Source organism: Malaclemys terrapin, chromosome 1 (genome assembly GCF_027887155.1).
Source record: "Malaclemys terrapin pileata isolate rMalTer1 chromosome 1, rMalTer1.hap1, whole genome shotgun sequence".
NCBI classification, from domain to species: Eukaryota; Metazoa; Chordata; order Testudines; family Emydidae; genus Malaclemys; species Malaclemys terrapin.
In genome coordinates, this window is record NC_071505.1 from 200993226 (window position 1) to 201013411 (window position 20186).

The window sequence follows — 20186 nt, forward strand, 5'->3', positions numbered from 1 at the left end:
GGTGCCAGGGTGCACTGCACATCAAGGCCGAGGTACTCTGAGTCCTGGCAGGATGGCACAGAAGCCGGATGAAGGGTGGATTCCTTGAGGAGAGAATATCCCGGTCTGTGTGGGGGGCCGGAAGTTTTTACAAATACAACACTTATCTCTCATGTGTGATTCCCCCAAGCACTTGAGGCAGCTAATATTTTGGTCACTTACAAGCATAGGCCTGTTACAGTCCATGCGGGGCTTAAACTTGGGAGACCAGGGCATGCCCCGCCAGGGGTGAAGTCCCTGCTGGGGCTCTAACTCCTAACTACAACTACACTTAACTGCTTAACACTAACTACTATAAACAAGCTATTTACAAGGCCCTAAGGCTCAAAGTCAGTAAAGACGAAAAACCGCTAGCCCTTGTTATGCAAGGAAAGGCACTCCGACTAATCGCCACCAGCGTTAAGAAAGAACCGAGAGCGCATAGGGCTGGCGGCACCTGATATACCAACGCATGAGTGCGGCACTCAAGGGGACACCACTGCCGACCCTACAGATACTGCTAAGGCAAAAATCTCCAATGACTGTGCACGTGGGCAGGCACACACCTAGAATGGAACTGAAATGAGCAAGCACTCGAAGAAGAACTGGTTTATTTATTTCAACTTTCAAAAGGCCTCAGCAACTAATCACCATTTATTTCTTATGGATCAAAAACTGGCCAAGAGCAGGAAACCAAAAGTGTGGGAATAAATGGTCAACCTTTTGGCATTAGAAAAACTGAATAGCAGGGTGCCTCAAGTGTCCATGTTAGGTTCACTTGTTGATTAATATATTAATGGCTGGGAAAGGGGAGGTGAGCAGTGAGATAATAAAATCTACAGATGACACAAAGTTAGTCAAATTCAGAGGAAATGGGGGAATTTCAGAGAGACCTAACTAAGCTAAGTGAATGGGCTAAATAACAGCAAATAAAGTTCAGTGTTGAAAAATACAAAGTAATGTACGTTGGAAGGAAAATGAGAAGTACTCAGACACAGTAAAAGGCTCTAAATTAATTGTATCAAGTCTAGAAAGGGATCTAGATGTTACCGTGGACAGCTTAACAACCACCTGCACTCAATATACAGTGAAAAAATGTTAGTGTGTATAAGGAACAGAGTAATATGGAAATTGTAATGTCTGTATGTAAATCAATGGTGACTTCTCATCTAGAATATAGTGTGCAATATTGGTTACCTCACCTCAAAAAGGATATTGCAGAGGGGGTTCAAAGAAGGGTAACGAGAAGAATTAGGGGCATGGAAAACATGTGAAGGATTGAAAAGGCTGGGTTAGGTTCACCTTAGTAAGGAGACAAATAAGAAGCGATATGAAAAAAGAGACAGTAGGACAGGAGCTTCTGTTCTTCATCTCATAACACAAGAAGAGCCTGGAAATGGAATTTAAAGGTGACAAATTCAAAACTAATGAAGAAAGATTACTCAGCTAGTAGTAACTGGAGCTCTTTGACATGTGTTGTCCCTACATGTAAGTGCCCTTCAGGCTGGGCTTATACTCAATGTGCACAGGATCAGGGAATTTTCCCTAGCAATGTCCATTTGGTCCATGGACACACTTCCCTTGTGCAACATGCCAAGGGTATAAAAGGGGGCTGTTAGACTGCTACCATTTTAGTTCCTTCTTCACTTATAGACCCAACTAAGGGAACCGAGGCAGTGAGGCTGGAGAGCAGGTAGTGCCAACACGTAAGGACATCTTGAAGAACTCCAGTTATTACAAGATGAAGGAGGAAAGGTTACTCAAGTACTTGTTCCTACATGTAGTACATTTCAGGTGATTCACAAGAAGCATTCCCCTTAAAAGAGGTAGGTGCCCAAAGTCCTATGAAGTCTTTAAACAACAATTTGAGGATCTCAGTGACTCAGCCAGAAGCTATGGGTCTATTGCAGGAGTCTGCAGGTGAGGTTCTGTAGCCTGTAATGTGCAGGAGGTCAAACTATAGGATCATGATGGTGTGAGAACAGAGTAGATGTTTACTAGCCTGGGAAACACTAGGAGTTGAGAGGAGAGAGAGCCCCCGTGGACTGAAAAACATAAGTAGTCCACCACACCTGGGATGTCTGATTGTGAAATAGAAATTCCTCATTGACACAAGAGATCATCTCTCTCTTCCACTTTCCTCAATAGTGCCTCCTGATAGTGTCCTTTCTATTGCTACTCAGTATGGCCCGTATATCTGCCAAGCAAGGCCCTCTCTCTGAGTCCAATGTTCATCCAAATACCATGCATGGCTCAGTTGGGATGTTGAGTGCTCCCTTCATCCTGAGGTCTTGCATCATGGGAAGACAAAGGAGGCCTGGATGACAGTTGCAGCGATATGGGCCCAACACGGCGCTATGAAAAGTGGCCTGTGTTGTGTCTTGCCTGACTTTCCTTAGTACCTTCAGTAACAAAGGAATCAGGGGAAACACATACAGCCTCCGACCATCATATGAGGAAAGTGTTGCCCAGCACGCCCAGCCTGCAACCTGCTCTGGAGCAGAATTTCTTGCACTTTTTGTACATGCCTGACACAGAAGTCTGTAACTGGGCTACTCCACACCTGAAATACTTCCAAGTAGAGTCTGGCCACAAAGCTCCCATCCAAACACTCCCAGGAGACATATCTGCTTAGGATGTTCTGAACTCCTGGCAGGTGGAGGGCGGTCAGAGCAATTTGCAAAGATATGCATGAGGTATGAAGAGCATACCCCTCTCTACTTAACAGAATGCACCACGTCTTCTTGTCTAATCATACCTGGACTGGCTGGATGTGAATGAGAGGGAGGAACTGCTCACAGGTCAGAGTGACCGCTCTGAAGTCCAACATGATGTGAAGCATAGACTCCTGAGTGGACCATGTGTCTTGTGCTACCTGTCCCACTATATGGGCACCCCAACCAATGAGGACAGCATGTGCAGTCTCTATTTGCTGTCCTCAGGGAACTGAATGGAATACACACACACCCCTTTCCTTTGTCAGGCAAGGGAGTCCAGAACCTTTTGGAGAACCAAGACTAGCAAGTCAAGACTGCATGTGCCCCTGGTTTACATAGCCCATCGACACACTCACAGGTACTTGTGGTCATATGACTCAAAAGGGCCAGGCAAGATCTCAGACATCCAGGTGCTTATCCAGATTTGCTACGTGAGTTCACAAATGGCTAGAAAGCTATTGTTTAAGTAAATACAACCCAGCTGACACAGCATCCAGCTTTGCCCCAAATGAACTAGGTCTGTGTCGGTGCCAGGGTAGACTTCTCCAGGTTCACCCTGAGACCCAGCTTCTCAAACAGGTCCAGAAGCATAGCAGTTGCTTTCTGAGTTTCCTGGTAAGATCATCCTTTTAGGAGCCAATCATCCAAGTAAGGACACACGACTGCCACCTACCAGCAAAAGTGAGCTGCCATCATTGACGTTATTCGGGGGAAAAACCTTGGCACAATCAAGAGTCCGAATGGGAGCACCCAATATTGGTAGTGTTGACTTTCATGTGATGCTTCCCAGGTGTATCCAGGGTTGTATCCTCTGGCCTCCTCAGTGGAAACAGACATAGGGATACCTCTACCTCACCCATCCCCAAATATATCCCCCCAATCCATTGTCGTTACTTGTAAAAGGATCCCCTCCTGCTGTTTTATTTCTTCCTGTAAACTTCCTTTCTCAAAGATTTCATAATCTCTTGATTAGCATTTTGGTTCAGTATGCAAATAGATCTATATTGTGAACAGGATGAAACACAATGACAAGCCAGGGACAGAAGTGTCTATTACTCCCGGCCCGGAAAAAAAACGAGCTGAGGCATGTCACCTCCTGTTTACGTGCCTTGACTTCAAGGCTTTGATAATATTTTTCAATATAGATACATAACTCATTAAATATTATCCATACATTCATTTCAAAATGATTATGACGACCAGTGGGCTACTGGCTCTCAGTAGAGACCTCAAATGATACCTGTTGGTGAATTATTGTCCATATTCTTGACCCAGGATTCCCTGAAAAACCCTGTGCCCCTCTGTGCCCTCTGCCAGTTGGCACAGAGGTTCCTGGGTCATATTTCAATGAATCTCAGGTGTGCCAGGTGAATATCCATGTGAAAATCCATGAGATCAAGGGCTGTGAACAATTTCTGATCTAGTGAGGGGATAACTGAAAACAGGGTCGCAATTCTGAACTTCGGGGAACTGAAGGGATTTCCACCCGAGGAGAAAAATGGGTCCCCATACTCCCATTTTTTGGGGGTAACGTGGGGATAGGTCTTCCCCATGTTCTCCTTCTGATGCCAATGACTGCGAGCCTGAGTCCAATGGGGGAGGAGGGGGTGCAGCGGGGAAGACTGCCAGTACCCGAGGAGGCAGCAATGATCTCTCTATTCATTGACAGTACTGGTGATAGCCTGCTTCTACCCCACTACCAGTACTGGAAGATGGTATGGCCTTGCCCTTTGAGCAAGTCGTGTTCTGGTCTTTACTGATACCTGATAGTCCTGTAACTTAGTATGGGACAAGGACTTCTGTCTCTTCTTGGATGGCGAACTTTCCCTCTTGTGCTTGGGTCTCCCTCCTCATTTGTTCTGTCTGTACTCATCTGAGTCTCTTGGAGCTAACTTTTTTTCTCAGGGGCAGGGGGCATTGGGGAGAACAGGATGGAGAGGGGCCCTGGAACTGGCCAGAGTCACACGCAAAGGGGTGCTCCTACCATCTTCAAGCCAATGTACAGGGGTGTCTCCCCAGTCAGTAGCCGTCCCTATGAGGAATCTTCGGACTCTGAACTCTCGACTGTCTGTCCCTCCACAGAAAAAACTGGCAGATAGTGCATCAGGGAGGGACGTGGGCTTCCCCAGGCAGTATAGACAGGCGCTATGACTGTCTGTTACTAGGAAAAGCTTTGGCAGTATACACAGCTCTTGAAGCCGGGAATCCTTGGACTGCTGTCCCTGTCACTGCTCCGCATCTAGGGCGGGTCCCAAAACTAGGGAACTGAACTCCAACAATCTAACTAAATTGGACTAAAAAAAAATTACTGGGGGGAGGGAGGAGGGTTATTTACAGAGAAAGCAGAGAAAGTCAGCACAAACAACGAGGCTCCATTCCAGACCATGAGCAGTGAGATGGAACTGAAATCACAGCCGGTCTGACAGCCCCCTTCATATCTTTGGTGCAGAGCATGAGGAGAGCAGGGGCACATGCATGGAACAAGTGGACACTGCTACGGAAAATTCTCCGATCTTGGTGCATGCAGCAGATACACAATCTAAAGTGCATTACTCATAGGAACAAGAAGGTTTTTTTCAGACTACATAATTGAACTGTTGAACTCATTGCCAAAGGATGTCAATGAGACCAAAAACACTACAAGATTAAAAGGAACTGGACATTTAGAGGAATAACAAGATTATCCAGGGTTATAATAGTGCCAACAAATTTCAGGCAAGATTAAGCCTCAAAATTCATGATTTAAGACAATCTCTGACTACTATGGATTAGGAGATCCTTCTTCTGAAGTAAGTGGTGCTGGCTACTGCTAGAGACAGGATACTGGACTAGCTGATCCAGTATGGGAATTCCTATTCCAAAAGCTCACTTTATTTTATTTTAGAGGATGACACTACAGCCCCAAAATTGCAACCACAATGTTTTCTTATCAGGCAACCAAATCTAAAGTCTTGTTTGTCCAAAATATGCCTGGTTGGAATTCAATACAAGTAGCAGATACAAGTATTCAGTCTTTAAAATATGCAATTTTCTTTATAAATGAGAAGATTAGACTGAACAATAGGCTACTACCAAGTAAATGCTTGTGGGTTTTACATTGTTGGGGAGCCACTGCCATCCTGAAAACATCATGAATGGACTGAAGACAGCATGAAGGGCTTTTGAAAATAATTCTAATATGGAACATTTGCCGATAGGGGCAAGACAAAGGAAGCTACACCAAAATACCCAAGATGAGATCTGCAGACATGCCAAATACCGAGTGGGGCATACTCAAATTTGATAAATGTTTAACAGCAGACTCAAGAGTGTTAAGAGGATAATACCTTTGTCAGCATCAACTTAGGTGGCTTATTTATTCTTCAGAGCAGAATTTAACTGCGCTGAAACAAAATCTGTGACATTTAAACAGTTTCTTTAACAAGGCCTACATACAATCACACAAGCTAGACCAAATTTCTGCAGCAAGACCACTTTCTACAGCATTTATGTGCGAAGAATTGACATTTTGCAGCAGCTTCATTTAAAGTGAATAGAATTTGTTTTCATTGTTTTTATATTAAATTTAATATATTGTATTCCAAATTTTAGTTATTCTTGTGCCAGAAATATTCATCTTACCAATCCTTACCTGAATCAAAAGTTGAGGGGGAGGTTGGCACCCAAGAAGGTATCAAAAAATTTTGGAATTTTAGAATAAATAAGCACATTAGCTAAATCTTTCTGCTAAAATAAATCAGCAGTGAGATAGGTAAACAATATGGACACAAACTATCCTCTTTTGGTTTCAGAATTTAAAATTCTTTGAGATGAGTGGTTCAGTTCACACACCTCTATTTTTCAAGCTGTCTGTACACACAGGAAGACACCGCTGTACTGGAATACATTTGTTTAATGTTTTCTTCACAACCATGATGACCAGAATCAGTTTTATTTGCTGATCAAAGCACAAAAGAAATAGGGCTAATTGCACTATGAAGTCCTGCGCAATTCACTATAAATAGCAACTAATTGTGGTGTCATGAATGCACACAGACTTAAAGTACCACAACTTTTTTCCTCCAGTTTGACCTATTACCCTGATTTTAATATCGATTTCAACATTAAAAAAAAAAGACACTTAATTTTATCATCTGCTTCTCCCATTCCTTTTATCAAAGACAACATGTAACCCATCCCGAATACTTCCCCAGGGAGATTAACTACTATTTGATAGGCCAGAGGAATGCTGAGACACTGAAATCCCAGATTCAATTCCAGATTCTGGAATGAAGTGTTCTTCCAGTGGTTACAGACCTTTCTGCCATTGCCTCATTCTTCTTCCCAGCATGGCCAATAGAATATCCCTGTTCGCCTCAACCCCCATCCAACCCAGTGTCTGTCCCTCTCCCTACTCTGAATTCAAGCCAGGTTGTTACCTCTTCCATGCTGCCTGGGTGCCAGCAGGGGAACTCTGAAAACACAGAAGAGAGTCTCCCTGCTTCTAACATACCCAAACTGAGCCTGGGCAGTGATTTTCATAAGTTTACAACCTGGCCAAAATTTGGGTGGATTTTCACAGGGAAAGTAAAAAAGAACCTCCCTGCCAAATTCCAAGTCCCTGCTCCAAACCACGGAGGCCCTACAGCTTCCCACTTAACATAAGGAAAACAATTTCTCCTCAACTTCCTTCTCAGAAATGGCTGAACTATTTTTGCTGAAACTTTCCAAGAATGTTCAGCCCAAGGAAGACACCAGGCACAAAAAAATGTTAGCGTAAATAGTTGAAGTTTGGCAAAGTTATATGAAACTGGAAACAGACCTATACAGGAAAGTATTAGACAACCTTAACTATAGGCATTACTGTCAGCACCACCAAGGATATAAAACAAATAAAAATTGAAGGGGGAATTCAAACAGAACTTCAATACAAATTGGTGGCTTAAGTTTGGTGCACGGAATGTGTTCCAAGAAAGAAAAAAAAAAAAAAAAAAAAAATCTTTGGAGGTCTCCTCATCCAATTACTGAAATAGGTCACCTTGGCTTTTTTAAAAATCTGACAAGATCAGCCCTATTCAGAAGGGTCTGACCCCTAATTTCAAGCGGTTTCATTAATTGCAACTTTTACTATTATTTAAAATGTATGTATCCTGGGATGAACATATATAAGATTTACATATCTGGAACATTTGTTACCCAGTAAGACTTATAATTCTGTGAACCTTTGTACTAATAAGCTAAAAAGGAAAAAAAAAAAAAAAAAGTGTTATTGTTTTCAGAGAGCTAAGCTATTCATATAAAACATTAACTTCCTGTGAAATAAATGTAATGGTACTTCTCCACTCCTCCTCTTAGTTCTAGACAAGTATAATCTGTCAAATATTTGCATTTGTGAATATTCAGTACATTCCTCCAGTGGAAGTCTGAAGTTAAGAAACTAACACATTGGACATCCTGAGAATGGTATGTTTTCAACATTCTTATCTTTTCCTTGCTGAAAAATAATGGATTTTACATAGTTTCTCCTCATTTGGGATTATATATTATCCTAAATTTCAGTTATCCAATACTTTTTTTTTTTGTGGAAAGAAGCCACGCATCTCTTCCCCCCACCCCCCCTAAATATTCAGGTAACTTTAAAAGTGCCACACCCAGTTTTATAAAGGTTTATGTGCAAAGACTAGCACATATCCCACTCTACTTTTCTAGGCAAGACAAAGCCTGAGTTATGTTAGTACATACAGTAAATTTTGATAAAGTTATAAACAATTGAAAATAAGCTATTAGAATGGAAGTGCCATCTCTACATTAACTACTGCAGCGCTATAATAAATAATCACTTAAAATAGGCAACACCAGATGAAGAAAAAACAAACTGACTGTGCAATCTCCATGTCTCTTAAATGAAGGTTGCTCTCAAGACCTTGTGAAAATAAGCTGAAGTAAATCTTGGATAGTAGCACAACTCCAAGAGCTGAGCTCTTTAGATTACAAAGTCAAACACTGAAGAGTTAGGAAATGCCTGAATTAAGGCTGTCTGTGCAACATGAGTAACCTCCTTTTAACAGTTATTTTGTATGTAATTTCTCAGTGGGGGTAGGGGTTATATAAAAGGAAACAATTTTCTGATGTGTAGCTGTAATAACAACCTCCTTCCCCCATCATGTATCATCAGTAAAGTTAGAATCCTGAACTCAACACTGCAGCAGATATCTACCATTTGAGCGACACAGCTAGTTACATTACGCTCGCAGGCTGTTAAATCCTGGGGTCGAAATGGGTGACTGGGCCCATATGTTGGGTAAGCAGGGCACCTAGCTCAGATCTCTTTCCCCATTTCACCCTCTGTTTGTGGGGGAGAGTTCCTGCCCCACGTGGTGCCAACAAGGTGGAGGATGTGCCCCAGTTCCATGTGTTGAATACTGGGCAGGCTGGGGAGTGTTGAGATGACCTGGCCCATCTTTCTTCACCTCCTCATCCCTGCTACAGTTGTACAGCAGCGACTAGGTTGCCTGCTCTTGGGATTCCCAATGCAGAATAATCTGCAGGGGATTGGCTTGAGAGTGGAATATGTTCATATTCATTATTATTTTGGCATACTGACAAAGCAAGAAACAGAAAAGGAGTTTTTTTCAGAAGTTTATAACAGCTAAATATGAAGAATTTCATGTAACTAACACATAGCACTTCTCTGGTCTCAGGGCTTTCTCCCTCCCAAATTTCCAATGCTTGCTGTGAAAAACAGGTGTTAGAGCTTCTCAAAACAAAATACTAAGAATATTTTATAATGGAAAGGGTTATGCAACCTAAATATAGGGGTTACTACCAACTCCCTCTGTAATAATGAATTATGAGATTTACACAAAGCTACAAGTGAGACAGAATTTAACATTTTCCATAAAAATCACTATCACAAATTAAACAGGGCATAAAAGGGTTATCTTCAACTTGAAAGTAAATACGAGCAATGGGACTGCCACTTTCCAAGTTCCAATACAAAATGCATTTGATTTTTTATATTTACATTTACGAAAAGTAATCTTAAAATCTACATTTCATTATTTGTTTTGGCTTGATATACACATGTAGGTCTCCAACATCTAACAACCTGTGAAAGTGAAATAAACACTCTTTTTTGCCCCATTAGCAATACTTTGCTTTAAACACCAATTTTCAATTGGAATTACGAAACACTTGATTTGGGAAGCAAAAATATAACTTACCTTTAGCATACTGTCTCATGCTTTCCATATAAGCAGAAAGATTTTCTGCAACCAAAGTAACTAGGGCGTGATTGTGCTGAAGTTGATTGATTAAGTCATGGCGGTAAAACACATGGGGACTTCGTTGAGTCTGGCTGTAATTAATACACAAATATTAGCGTAAATGTATTATATGTATTGCACATCATATTAATATCTATTACACATTATATATGTTAGCACAAAGCTTTGTATGTGAATGGTATTATGCTTACTCTTGTTCACTCTTGCTAAGTGTATCCCACAGTACTTTGCAAAGCCAAGTCAGCTTTAGCAGTAGCAAATACAAAATCTGTCAAATGCAAAATAGATTAGTTTTATGTCCTATAATAGGTACCTTGACAGGCAACTAGTTTGGAATGTAGTATCCAAAACAGAAATTTTAAAAGTACAGAACAAAACAAGTTAAGGAACTTGTTACAAACCGGTGGGCTGGATTTTAGTGACATGTAAATAGTTTTCTAATTTGTAAAATAGTAATATATACACTACTAGCTGAAATATGTATTTTTGAAACAACTTCTGTGTAAGATGAACATGCTGTGAGATCAGAATTGTTTCACAAAAGGAGATAGATATAGATCTATATCTATATCTATATATATTAATCTGTACTGCTTTGTCTTTAGACAGTAAATATGGCTAAGTTCAGTTATTTGGTCTCTTGAATATTTTTAAGAATGAACGAGAGTAGTCAAACATTATAATCGATACAAATTCATGGATTACAAACTTCCAATGGCTTTAATGTCTAGAGTTATCAGAACCCAGAAGAATTAAAGAATTGAAAAAGCCCTCACTATTTCAAACTGATTTTTTATTGGGAAACTCCAGTTAACTGAACAGCACTGGTACTGGGCTAAAAAAGTTCCTTAACAGTTTGTGAAGATTAGCTGATAATCACTTCTCAAAAGACAGAAGTTTCATAAATTATTTCTAATAAATCTTCCTCTACACAGAAGAAATCTCCTCTAACTCGTGGGCTCCAGGTGCACAGTACCATGAGGAGAAATCTTGCTTTGAGTGCCTTATACTTCTTCAAATTCTACACTGGGAATTTAAAGAATCATCATCTTATGTTGCAATATTGAGATTTCCTTCAAAACTAAGGAACTGGAGGAGTGAGATTCACTAAGAATTGAGTATCTGACAGAAAGCATCCAATTAAAACAGTATGCCAACAAGCTAGACTGGCTGTATTCCCTGATTGGACAGGATTCCACATGAAATTTTACTGAACTCTTCAAGGCATGGGAAAAAAAATCTCAGACCCGACATCTTTTTGACTTTCAAAAAACCGCTGGGACATGTGTAAAACATTATGTAAATTGATAGTTTTAAGGTTTAAATTGTCATATATATAAAGTTTTAAAACATTACCCAATGCAGAAGGATAAGAGTAACTTTCCAAAACCAGGAATGTAATATTACTACAATTCCATAAGATGACAACCCATCAACAACAAAAAAGTAATGCTGTCATCTGTTGCAAATATGCACATCATCTCTCAATTTTTTCAGTCTTATCCATTCCTGTAAGCAGACAGGGTACTGAAACACTGAATACTCTGCCTACTTACAGAACTATTCAGGTAAAACAAAGAAACAATGGAACATTGAATACACAAGCACAAACTTTGGAGTTTACAGAAACTTCAGCACAAGTATTGAAATTTTCAGTTTTGAGGGGTCAGATTTTTGTAAAGAGGGGACATGGAGTAACTGAAACTAAGCTTGTTAATTTCAACAGATCCCATTAAACAGTTAATACATAAAAACAATTTTGGCAAAACTTTCACTTTCTTTTATTCCATAAAAGCATGATGAAATAGAAAAAAGCAAAGCAAAGAACCAATTTGTTACAACTAGAGAATTTTAACTAATGGACATTTCTGGGTAATCTCCAATTTGCTTTTCTTAGACAACTTATTAAGAAGTCAAGAATTCCCCCGAAAACGTCATTTTGCATCAACAAAAATCCCTAAAGTAATTGAGCTGTGTGTTTCTAATTAGGTAATTATATGGCCTCTATCCTCAGAAAGGTCAAAAACTATGAATTTATATTTTCATTACCACTATAAGAAAGGGAAGTATTATCATCCCCATTTAACAGCTAAAGTATGAAAACTCAGAGATATGAACTGACTTGTTCAAGGTTACACAGGAAGCCCATGTCACAGGTAGTCATTTTCTGTAACTTAACCATAACACCATCCTTCTTCCAATCATATTAAATGAGAGAGTAATTAGGAGATTGTAACATCTCAGTTTAACAGTCTATATACACCTGAAGTAACAAAGTAGTCAACAATGATTTATTCTTGCGCTTGAATGCTTAAATCCAATAATTTTTAAAGGGTTTATACAGGCACACACAAACATATTAACATGTATTTTAAGAGCAAAAAAAACCAAGCTTCAACTTAATATAAAATTCATCACCTATCCTATTTTATAAAAAACTATAATGTCCACAATTCTACCCCATTCACATTACTTCCTTACCTCAAGTTCTGTGGTGCTTCACCAAACAAACTACAAATTTCTCTAATTTGTTTCAGTGCAGGAATGACCCATTTGTCATTTGTGCGAAGCTCTTCTATAAAACGATCTATCCACTGGATCTTTTGAGTATCCCGATCCTTAAAAAGCAAGTTTTCACAGTTTAGTATACATCAAAAATCCAAATTAAAGCTGCTTTATCCATTTTTATTTTTCCATCCATGTGCATGCATAAATATAGAACAAACAAGTAACTGAACTATCAGACTAATTTTATTGAGCTCTGAAATTTCAAATCACAAGGGGGAAGCCTAAGTGGCTCATGGCATCAGCAGAAGACTTCAATGGTGTAACAGATCCATAATTTGCAATTCGTTCATTCTACATATTAGTTCCATGAATTTTAAAATTTGTCCTTTCCCCTTTGCATCTCCACAAACCTGCCTGGAGTCTGCCCTGAATCAAACTAGTTGCAGGATTTGAGTACACTAGAAAAATTACCAGATGCTGATAATGGATATTGGCAACAGGTGCATCTGAACTGGTGCTGATTTTGGTAATCATGCTTAGAAGCTTGGCCTCACTAGGCCAAAGAACAAGTGTTTGGTTTCTTCTCTTTTCAGGAAAAGATACTGAAAGACTGTGCTAATAATATTCTTAAGTGCCACTGCACATAGAACAATTAGCAACTCCCAAATACTGAATATGTAGTATGACATACTTTGGTACAAGTAATATTAAGAAAGGAATAGAGAATAATACTGAAAATGTGTCAAATTAATATTACCCCTTTAAATGAATTATATTCAATTCTAACTAACTCATCTCACAAATGATATAGCAATACAGAAGACCCAGAGAAGGGCAATGAAATTAGAGGCATGTAAAAACTTGAGAGATTTTAAAATTGACTATTTAGTTTAGAAAACATTAAGAATATATGGTCAGTTAGATGCTTCCCATTTATCTCCTGTATCTTCCCATTAAGAGTCAAGGATTAGCCATGAAACTAAGGCAACAAATTTAAAATTGATCAGAGGAAATGCCCCCCCCCCCCCCAAATTTAGTTGGGGACCACCTCTTACTCCCAAAGTCACAGCCCTCATGTTAGCATGTGTCATAGAGTAACTGAGCTCTGAGGAGGTCAGGCACTCAGCCTACCTGTGACAGGCTCCGCTAAAAAGAATGAACCAACCCAGATAGCTGTGAAGCAGTTAATTAGGGAACACTTGGGCCTAATAAAGGCTTATGAGAGCTCAGTCAAGAGCCCCAGAACACAGGAAGCTCGGAGAAGAGACAATCCTCAAGATAGCTGGTTAAGAAGCTACTTCCAGTGATGCCTCCCTGGTGAGCAGAGGCTCAAAGAGAAAGAGGAACAGACCTAGACAGAAACTGTTCCCAGGCAAGGGACCTTAGCAGCCCAGGAGAATGAACTGGGCGTGAACCTTCTCAGAGAGCTACTAGGGACTTGCTCAACAAAACAGTGACTCACTGTTAGGGAAAAAGTAGTATCCAACACAACACCTGGCAGAGGCCTAAGCTCCAGGCAGGGTATTCATCCTGATGTGTGTCTAGCTACAGAGCACCAAAGACTGATTACCCCAGAGGAGTAGAGTTTCCAATGGAGCAGATGAGTTTCATTTATGTATTCATGTTATCCTTTTTCTAGTAAATAAAGAAGACACTGAAGAGGGTGCTTTTTAATACCCTTTAATACCAAAAGGCATACTTGGACTTGTTTATACCCCAGTTGAAAGGAAATTGTGGCACCATGCCTGATCCCAGGGGGTAGGTGTGGGTGACCCCCATGCCATTGCATCATGCCTCTGGACACCATTTGTTGCAATGAGGTAGAGACAAAATCAATACAACCAACACCATCTTATTAAACCCCAAAACATGTCACCTTCAAAAAATGTCACACTACAATCTGCTTGAAGAGTGCTTTGAGGATGTACCAGGACACTGATCTTGTGCATGACAGCATTTTGTACTATCACACCATGTCCTCCTAGTTTTAATGAAAAGACAGTATAAATAGCACTTATATGTTAAAAAAGCAGAGTTAAATAAGGTGAAAATCTTAAATGAATCAAACTGTACCATAGAATTTCTATGGATAGACATTCCATCCTTGAATAATAAAGTATAGCAGTAGGAATATACTACCAACCACTTGACCAGGATGGTGATAGTAACTGTAAAATGCTAATGGAGGTTAGACAGGCCACAAAAACAGAAAACGCAACAGTAATAGATGACTACAACTATCCTCATATTGATTGGGTGAATGTCACTGCAGGGCATTATGCAGAGACAGAATTTCTAGACACCATTAATGACTGCTTCTTGAAGCAGCTATCCTGGAACTCACAAGGAGAGAGGCATTTCCTGATTTAGTCTTAAGTGGTTCACAGGATCTGGTCCAAGAGGCGCTGAACTACTTGGTAATGGTGACCATAATGTAATTAAATTAAACATCCTAGTAGGGGAGAGAGGGGGACCATCAAAAAAACACCACCACAGTAACATTTAACTTTAAAAAGGTGAACTACACAAGAATGAGGACTATTGACATTTAAAAGAACAGTCACAAGAGTACAATGCCTCCAAGCACCATGGAGACTACTTAAAAACATCATAAGAGAGGTTCAAGTCAAAAAAACAGTAGGACCACCAAAAGAATGCCACCATGGCTAAACAGCAATGTAATTGAAGTCATCAGAAGCAAAATGGCATCCTTTAAAATTTGGACATCCAATCCTAATGAGGAAAGTAGAAAGGAGCAAACTCTGGCAAGAAATATGTAGAAGTATAAGAAGGCAGGCCAAGAAAGAATACGAGAAGCAGCTTGCTGAAGACAGTGAAATAATTATGAACACCTTGGGAATGGAGGTTGTTTGTAACTCTGAACCGAACATTATGGTTTTTTCAAAAGTTTGCAACTGAACATTGATTTAATACAGTTCTGAAACTTTATTATGCAGAGAAAAATGCTGCTTTTAACCATCTTAATTTAAATGAAACAAGCACAGAAACAGTTTCCCTATCTTGTCAATTTTTTTTTTAATTAAACTTTCCCTTTATTTTTTAGTAGTTTACATTTAATATAGCACTGTACTGTATCTGGGTTCTTTGGCCTCTCTTTCTGGTGCTGCTGACTGCATACTTCCAGTTCCAAATGAAGTGTGTGGTTGACTGAGTCGTAACTCAGATTTTACTGTACAACAGAAGCCGGAAGCCTGTCAGACATGCAGTGGGGCCACTAGACATCAAAGGTGTTAAAAGAGCACTCAAGGAAGACAAAGCCATGGCAGAGAAACTAAATGAACTCTGCACTGGTCTTCACTGCACAGGATGTGGGGGAGATACTCACATCAGAGCTATTCTTTCTGGACAACATATCTGAAGTACTGTTTCATAATGTGTCAGTAAAAGAGGTTTTAGAACAAAATGATAAATTTAACAGCATTAAGTCATCACGACCAGATGATATTCACCCAACCAAGAGTTCTGAAAGAACTCAAATATGAAATTCCAGAACTATGAACTATAGTATGTAATTGCTGAAACCAGCCTCTGTACCAGACAACTGCAAGTAGCTAATGTAATTTTTTTAAAAGGCTCCAGAAGTGATCCTGCTAATTAAAGTCAATAAGCCTAACTTAAGTACTAGACAAATTGGTAGAAACTACAGTAAGGAACAGAATAATCAGACACCTTGATAAACACAATTTTGTTGAGAAAGTCATGCCTCACCAATCTATTAGAATTCTTTGATGAAGTCAACAAGCATATGGATAACAGTGATCCATTCGATACATTGTACTAGGATTTTCAGAAAGCCTTTGACAAGGTGCCTCACCAAAAGCTCTTACGGAAACTAAGTAGCCCTGGGTTAAGAGACAAGGTCCTCTCATGTATCAGTTACTGTTTAAAATATAGGAAACAAAGGGTAGGAATAAATGGTTAGTTTTCACAATAGAGAGCTGAACAGTGAGGTCCCCCAAGAATCTGTACTGGGACCCAGGCAGTTCACCATATTCATTAATGAACTGGAAAGGGGGATGAACAGTGAAGTGGCAAAGTCTGCAGACAACATAAAATTCAATTTTTTAATTATTCAAGATAGTTAATTCCAAAGCAGACTGCAGAGTTACAAAGGGATCTTACAAACCTGTGTAATGGAGCAACAAAATTGCAGATGAAATTCAATATTGCTAAGTGCAAAGTAGTATATATTGGAAAAAAATAATTCCAACTATACATATACAATGATGGACTCTAAATTAGCCATTAGCACTCAAGAAACATCTTAGAGTCATTGTGGATAGTTCTCTGAAAACTTCCACTCAATGAGCAGCAATGGTCAAAAAGGCTAACAATGTTAGGAACTATTAGGAAAGGGATAGAAAATATCATAATGCCACTATATAAATCCATGGTGCACCCACCCCTTGTACAACTGTACCACCCAGTGTACAATTCTGGACCCCACATCTCAAAGAATATAAAAACTCAAAAAGGTTCAGAGAAGGGCAACAAAGATGATTAAGGATATGAAATGGCTTCCATACAAGGTGAGACTAAAAATAATAGGGCTGTTCAGCTTAGAAAAGAGACAACTAAGGCAGGGAATAGGATAGGAGTCTATAGAATTATGAATGGCGTGGAGAAAGTGAATAGAGAAGTGTCCTTTACCTTTTCCCACAATAGAAAAAACAGAGGTCACTGGATGAAATTAACAGGCAAAGGGTTTAATACCAACAAGAGGAACTACTTTTTCCACACAGTATACAAATCACCTGTAGAACTCATTGCCATAGGATGTTGTAATGACCAAAATTATAACTAGGTTGAAAAAAAACTGGACAAGTTCACCGAGGATAGGTCCATCAAGTGGCTATTAGCCAAGACAGTCAGGGACAACTCTGTACTCCGCATGACCCTAAACCTTTGGCTATCAGAAGGTGGAGTGGAAGACCGGGTGGATCACTTCACAACTACCCTATTCTGTACATCCCACCTCAAGCTCCAGTACAGGCCATTGTCAGAGACAGGATACTGGGCAAAACAGACCATGCTCTGACTCAGAATGGTAGTTCTTATGTCCTAATAAAACTCCAATCAATTTCTTACCTGTGAACAGCTGTAATCTAAAATTTTAATGTGGGCACTAAGAGCCTGGTCCATGATATCAACGGGTACATCATCACTATGTGCCAAATTCCACAGAAGATTCAATACTTTGTGTGCCATCACACCATCTTTATCATCTTCAGCAAGACGACGGATTAACTCAAGTAATTTTTCCCGTTGTTTTTTACTTGCATTTGTCCAGCTTGCCTGGTAAACAAAGAATTTCATTCAAAATGAAAAACCACCAGATATTTAAGTTTGCTCTTATACATTATGACATGTCCACTTACAAGAGAATACTGTGAAAACAACAACCTCCTTGTTTATTTTTTAATAAACTGTCAATCATAAAAGAAGAGACAAATTAAGAGCACACATTTCAGTGATTACTGTTGTACAACAAAATTCTTTTGAGAATTAAAAGAAATGCTGGAGTTCAAGGAAAGCCATTTTCACTGAGAGGTATGTAAGTGAATAGATAGCCAGGGGTTCGAAGGAGGGCATGTTCAGTCAGTTCAGGTTTAAGTCTCACATGGGGGTAGGGAGTTGGTGTTGTGGGAAAAGGTTTACTATACTGCTGAGGAGTCTTTTAGTGGTTGGGTGTGATAGCAATGAGCATCCCTCTACTGCAGTGGTCCCCCCTTTTCACACTGTGCCTGCCCCCTCCTCTAGGGGAGATGGGGCTGGGAGATGGATCGTGTCTTGGGGCCCTTTGCAGACAGGGGTAAAGGGGCTAAGGCTCGGGCCACTGAGGGCAAGTACGGGGCTTGGGGCAGAGCCGGGGCCGAGAGTGGGGCTGCAGCCAGAGATGACAAGACCCTGGACTATAAAAAAGGAATTATAAATAGTAAATTTAAAAGTACAGCTTTCTGAATGAAGTGATAGTGCTCAAGGAATAAAATTTACTGAATTTACTGAGCTTGAAGTTGCAATGAAGGTGCATTAGCTGAACAAAAATCAGATAAGCACGTTGTCAATAAAACAAGTAGGGTACGTTTACACTTAAAATGCTACAGCAGCTCAGCTGCACTGCTGTAGCGCTTCAGTGTAGACACTACCTACACCAGGGGTCGGCAACATTCGGCACACGGCTCACCAGGGTAAGCACCCTGGCGGGCCGGGCCAGTTTTTATTTACCTGCTGATGCAGCAAGTTCAGCCAATCGCGGCCCCCACTGGCCGCGGTTCGCCATCCCGGGCCAATGGGGGCGGCGAGAAGCAGCGTGGGCGAGCGATGTGCTGGCCACGGCTTCTCGCCGCCCCCATTGGCCCGGGACAGCGAACCGCAGCCAGTGGGGGCCGCGATCGGCCGAACCGGCTGCGTCAGCAGGTAAATAAAAACTGGCCCGGCCCGCCAGGGTGCTTACCCTGGCGAGCCGCGTGCCGAACGTTGCCGACCCGACCTACACCAACGGGAAAGGTTCTCCTGTCTGCGTAGGTAATCCGCCTCCCGAAGAGGCAGTAGATAGATCAACAATTCTTCTGTTGACCTAATGCTGTCCACATGGGTACTTAGGTTGGCTTAACAATGTACTCAGTGTGCTTTTTTCACACCTCTGACCAATGTAGTTAAACCAGCCTAATTTTCTAGTGTAGACTACGCCATAGTCTACATATTTGTTTTATTTCAGAAGAAATATCCCGAAAATATCCCATTGTGTGCTCTAAACAGCAGAGCAGTATACAAAAGTTAGAACCATGTTAATACCTACATGCAACGGGAAGTCCCCCATCTGTGGAGACTGCACAGAATTTATCTAAAGAGTATGATAGACAATTCAAAGAGTCCTACTATGGTAATTTGAATATATAAAAATACTCTTAGCAGATTATGCACAATCAAAATACTAACCTACTACATACAGTACATTAAAGGCAAGTTAACTGTATTCAGTACTTACAGTAATAGAACAGCTGAAAAAATGCAGCGTTACCTTAAAGCAATCAAACAGGTGATCAAGTTGTTCAGGAGAGAAATCCCAAGCCAACTTTGCAAGGAGATCATGCACATTCTTAACAATGGCTTCATGTTTTCCTGCCTGTCATAGAAACAAAATTAACATTTGTAACTATCTATACGAAGATAAAGATAGTAAGATATAATGCTTCAAATCTGTCAGATGATTACCTGAAATGGGTAGGAAGGATTACTACCCCACCACCAGAGAATTACCCACTTTGACTAGATATCTTACACTGAGGACATCTGATTGTCTGGTTCTATTTTGTTAGTTTAAGTTAAAAATCAGGTGAAATTCTTAGTGGAGGGACTGGTTTAAAAATAATCTATAGGTCAAAAATTTCAAGGTTTTTCACAGATTTATGTAGAAGATAACGATTTCTGCAAAGAACTAAAATTAAAATATTTCTAATGAACAAGCTGTCCTGCATGTCAATGCATGTTTCATCATGCTGCTTTGTTCTGTGTCTAAATGGATTTTAAATACAATATTGCTATACTGTGACTTGAACTCTTCCTGATATGGTAGGGGAGGATACTTAATGGCTAACTGAAGGCCTTCCTTAAAAACTGGCTGACAGCACTGTAAAGGTGAACCTACCCATTGATC

General features: G+C 40.2%; 1 protein-coding gene across 4 annotated transcripts in view; it reads right to left on the reverse strand.

Moving 5' to 3' along the window:
- USP9X (ubiquitin specific peptidase 9 X-linked) overlaps nucleotides 1–20186 on the reverse strand; it is a 217540-nt gene that overhangs the window by 126387 nt on the left and 70967 nt on the right. For all 4 annotated transcript variants that reach the window (XM_054005771.1, XM_054005769.1, XM_054005754.1 and 1 more), the window contains exons 11-14: nucleotides 19551–19655; nucleotides 17618–17824; nucleotides 12482–12618; nucleotides 9938–10071 (exon numbers count right to left, since the gene is read on the reverse strand). In XM_054005771.1, the coding sequence (XP_053861746.1) occupies nucleotides 9938–10071; nucleotides 12482–12618; nucleotides 17618–17824; nucleotides 19551–19655 (583 nt within the window). The remainder of the gene's footprint in view (nucleotides 1–9937; nucleotides 10072–12481; nucleotides 12619–17617; nucleotides 17825–19550; nucleotides 19656–20186) is intronic.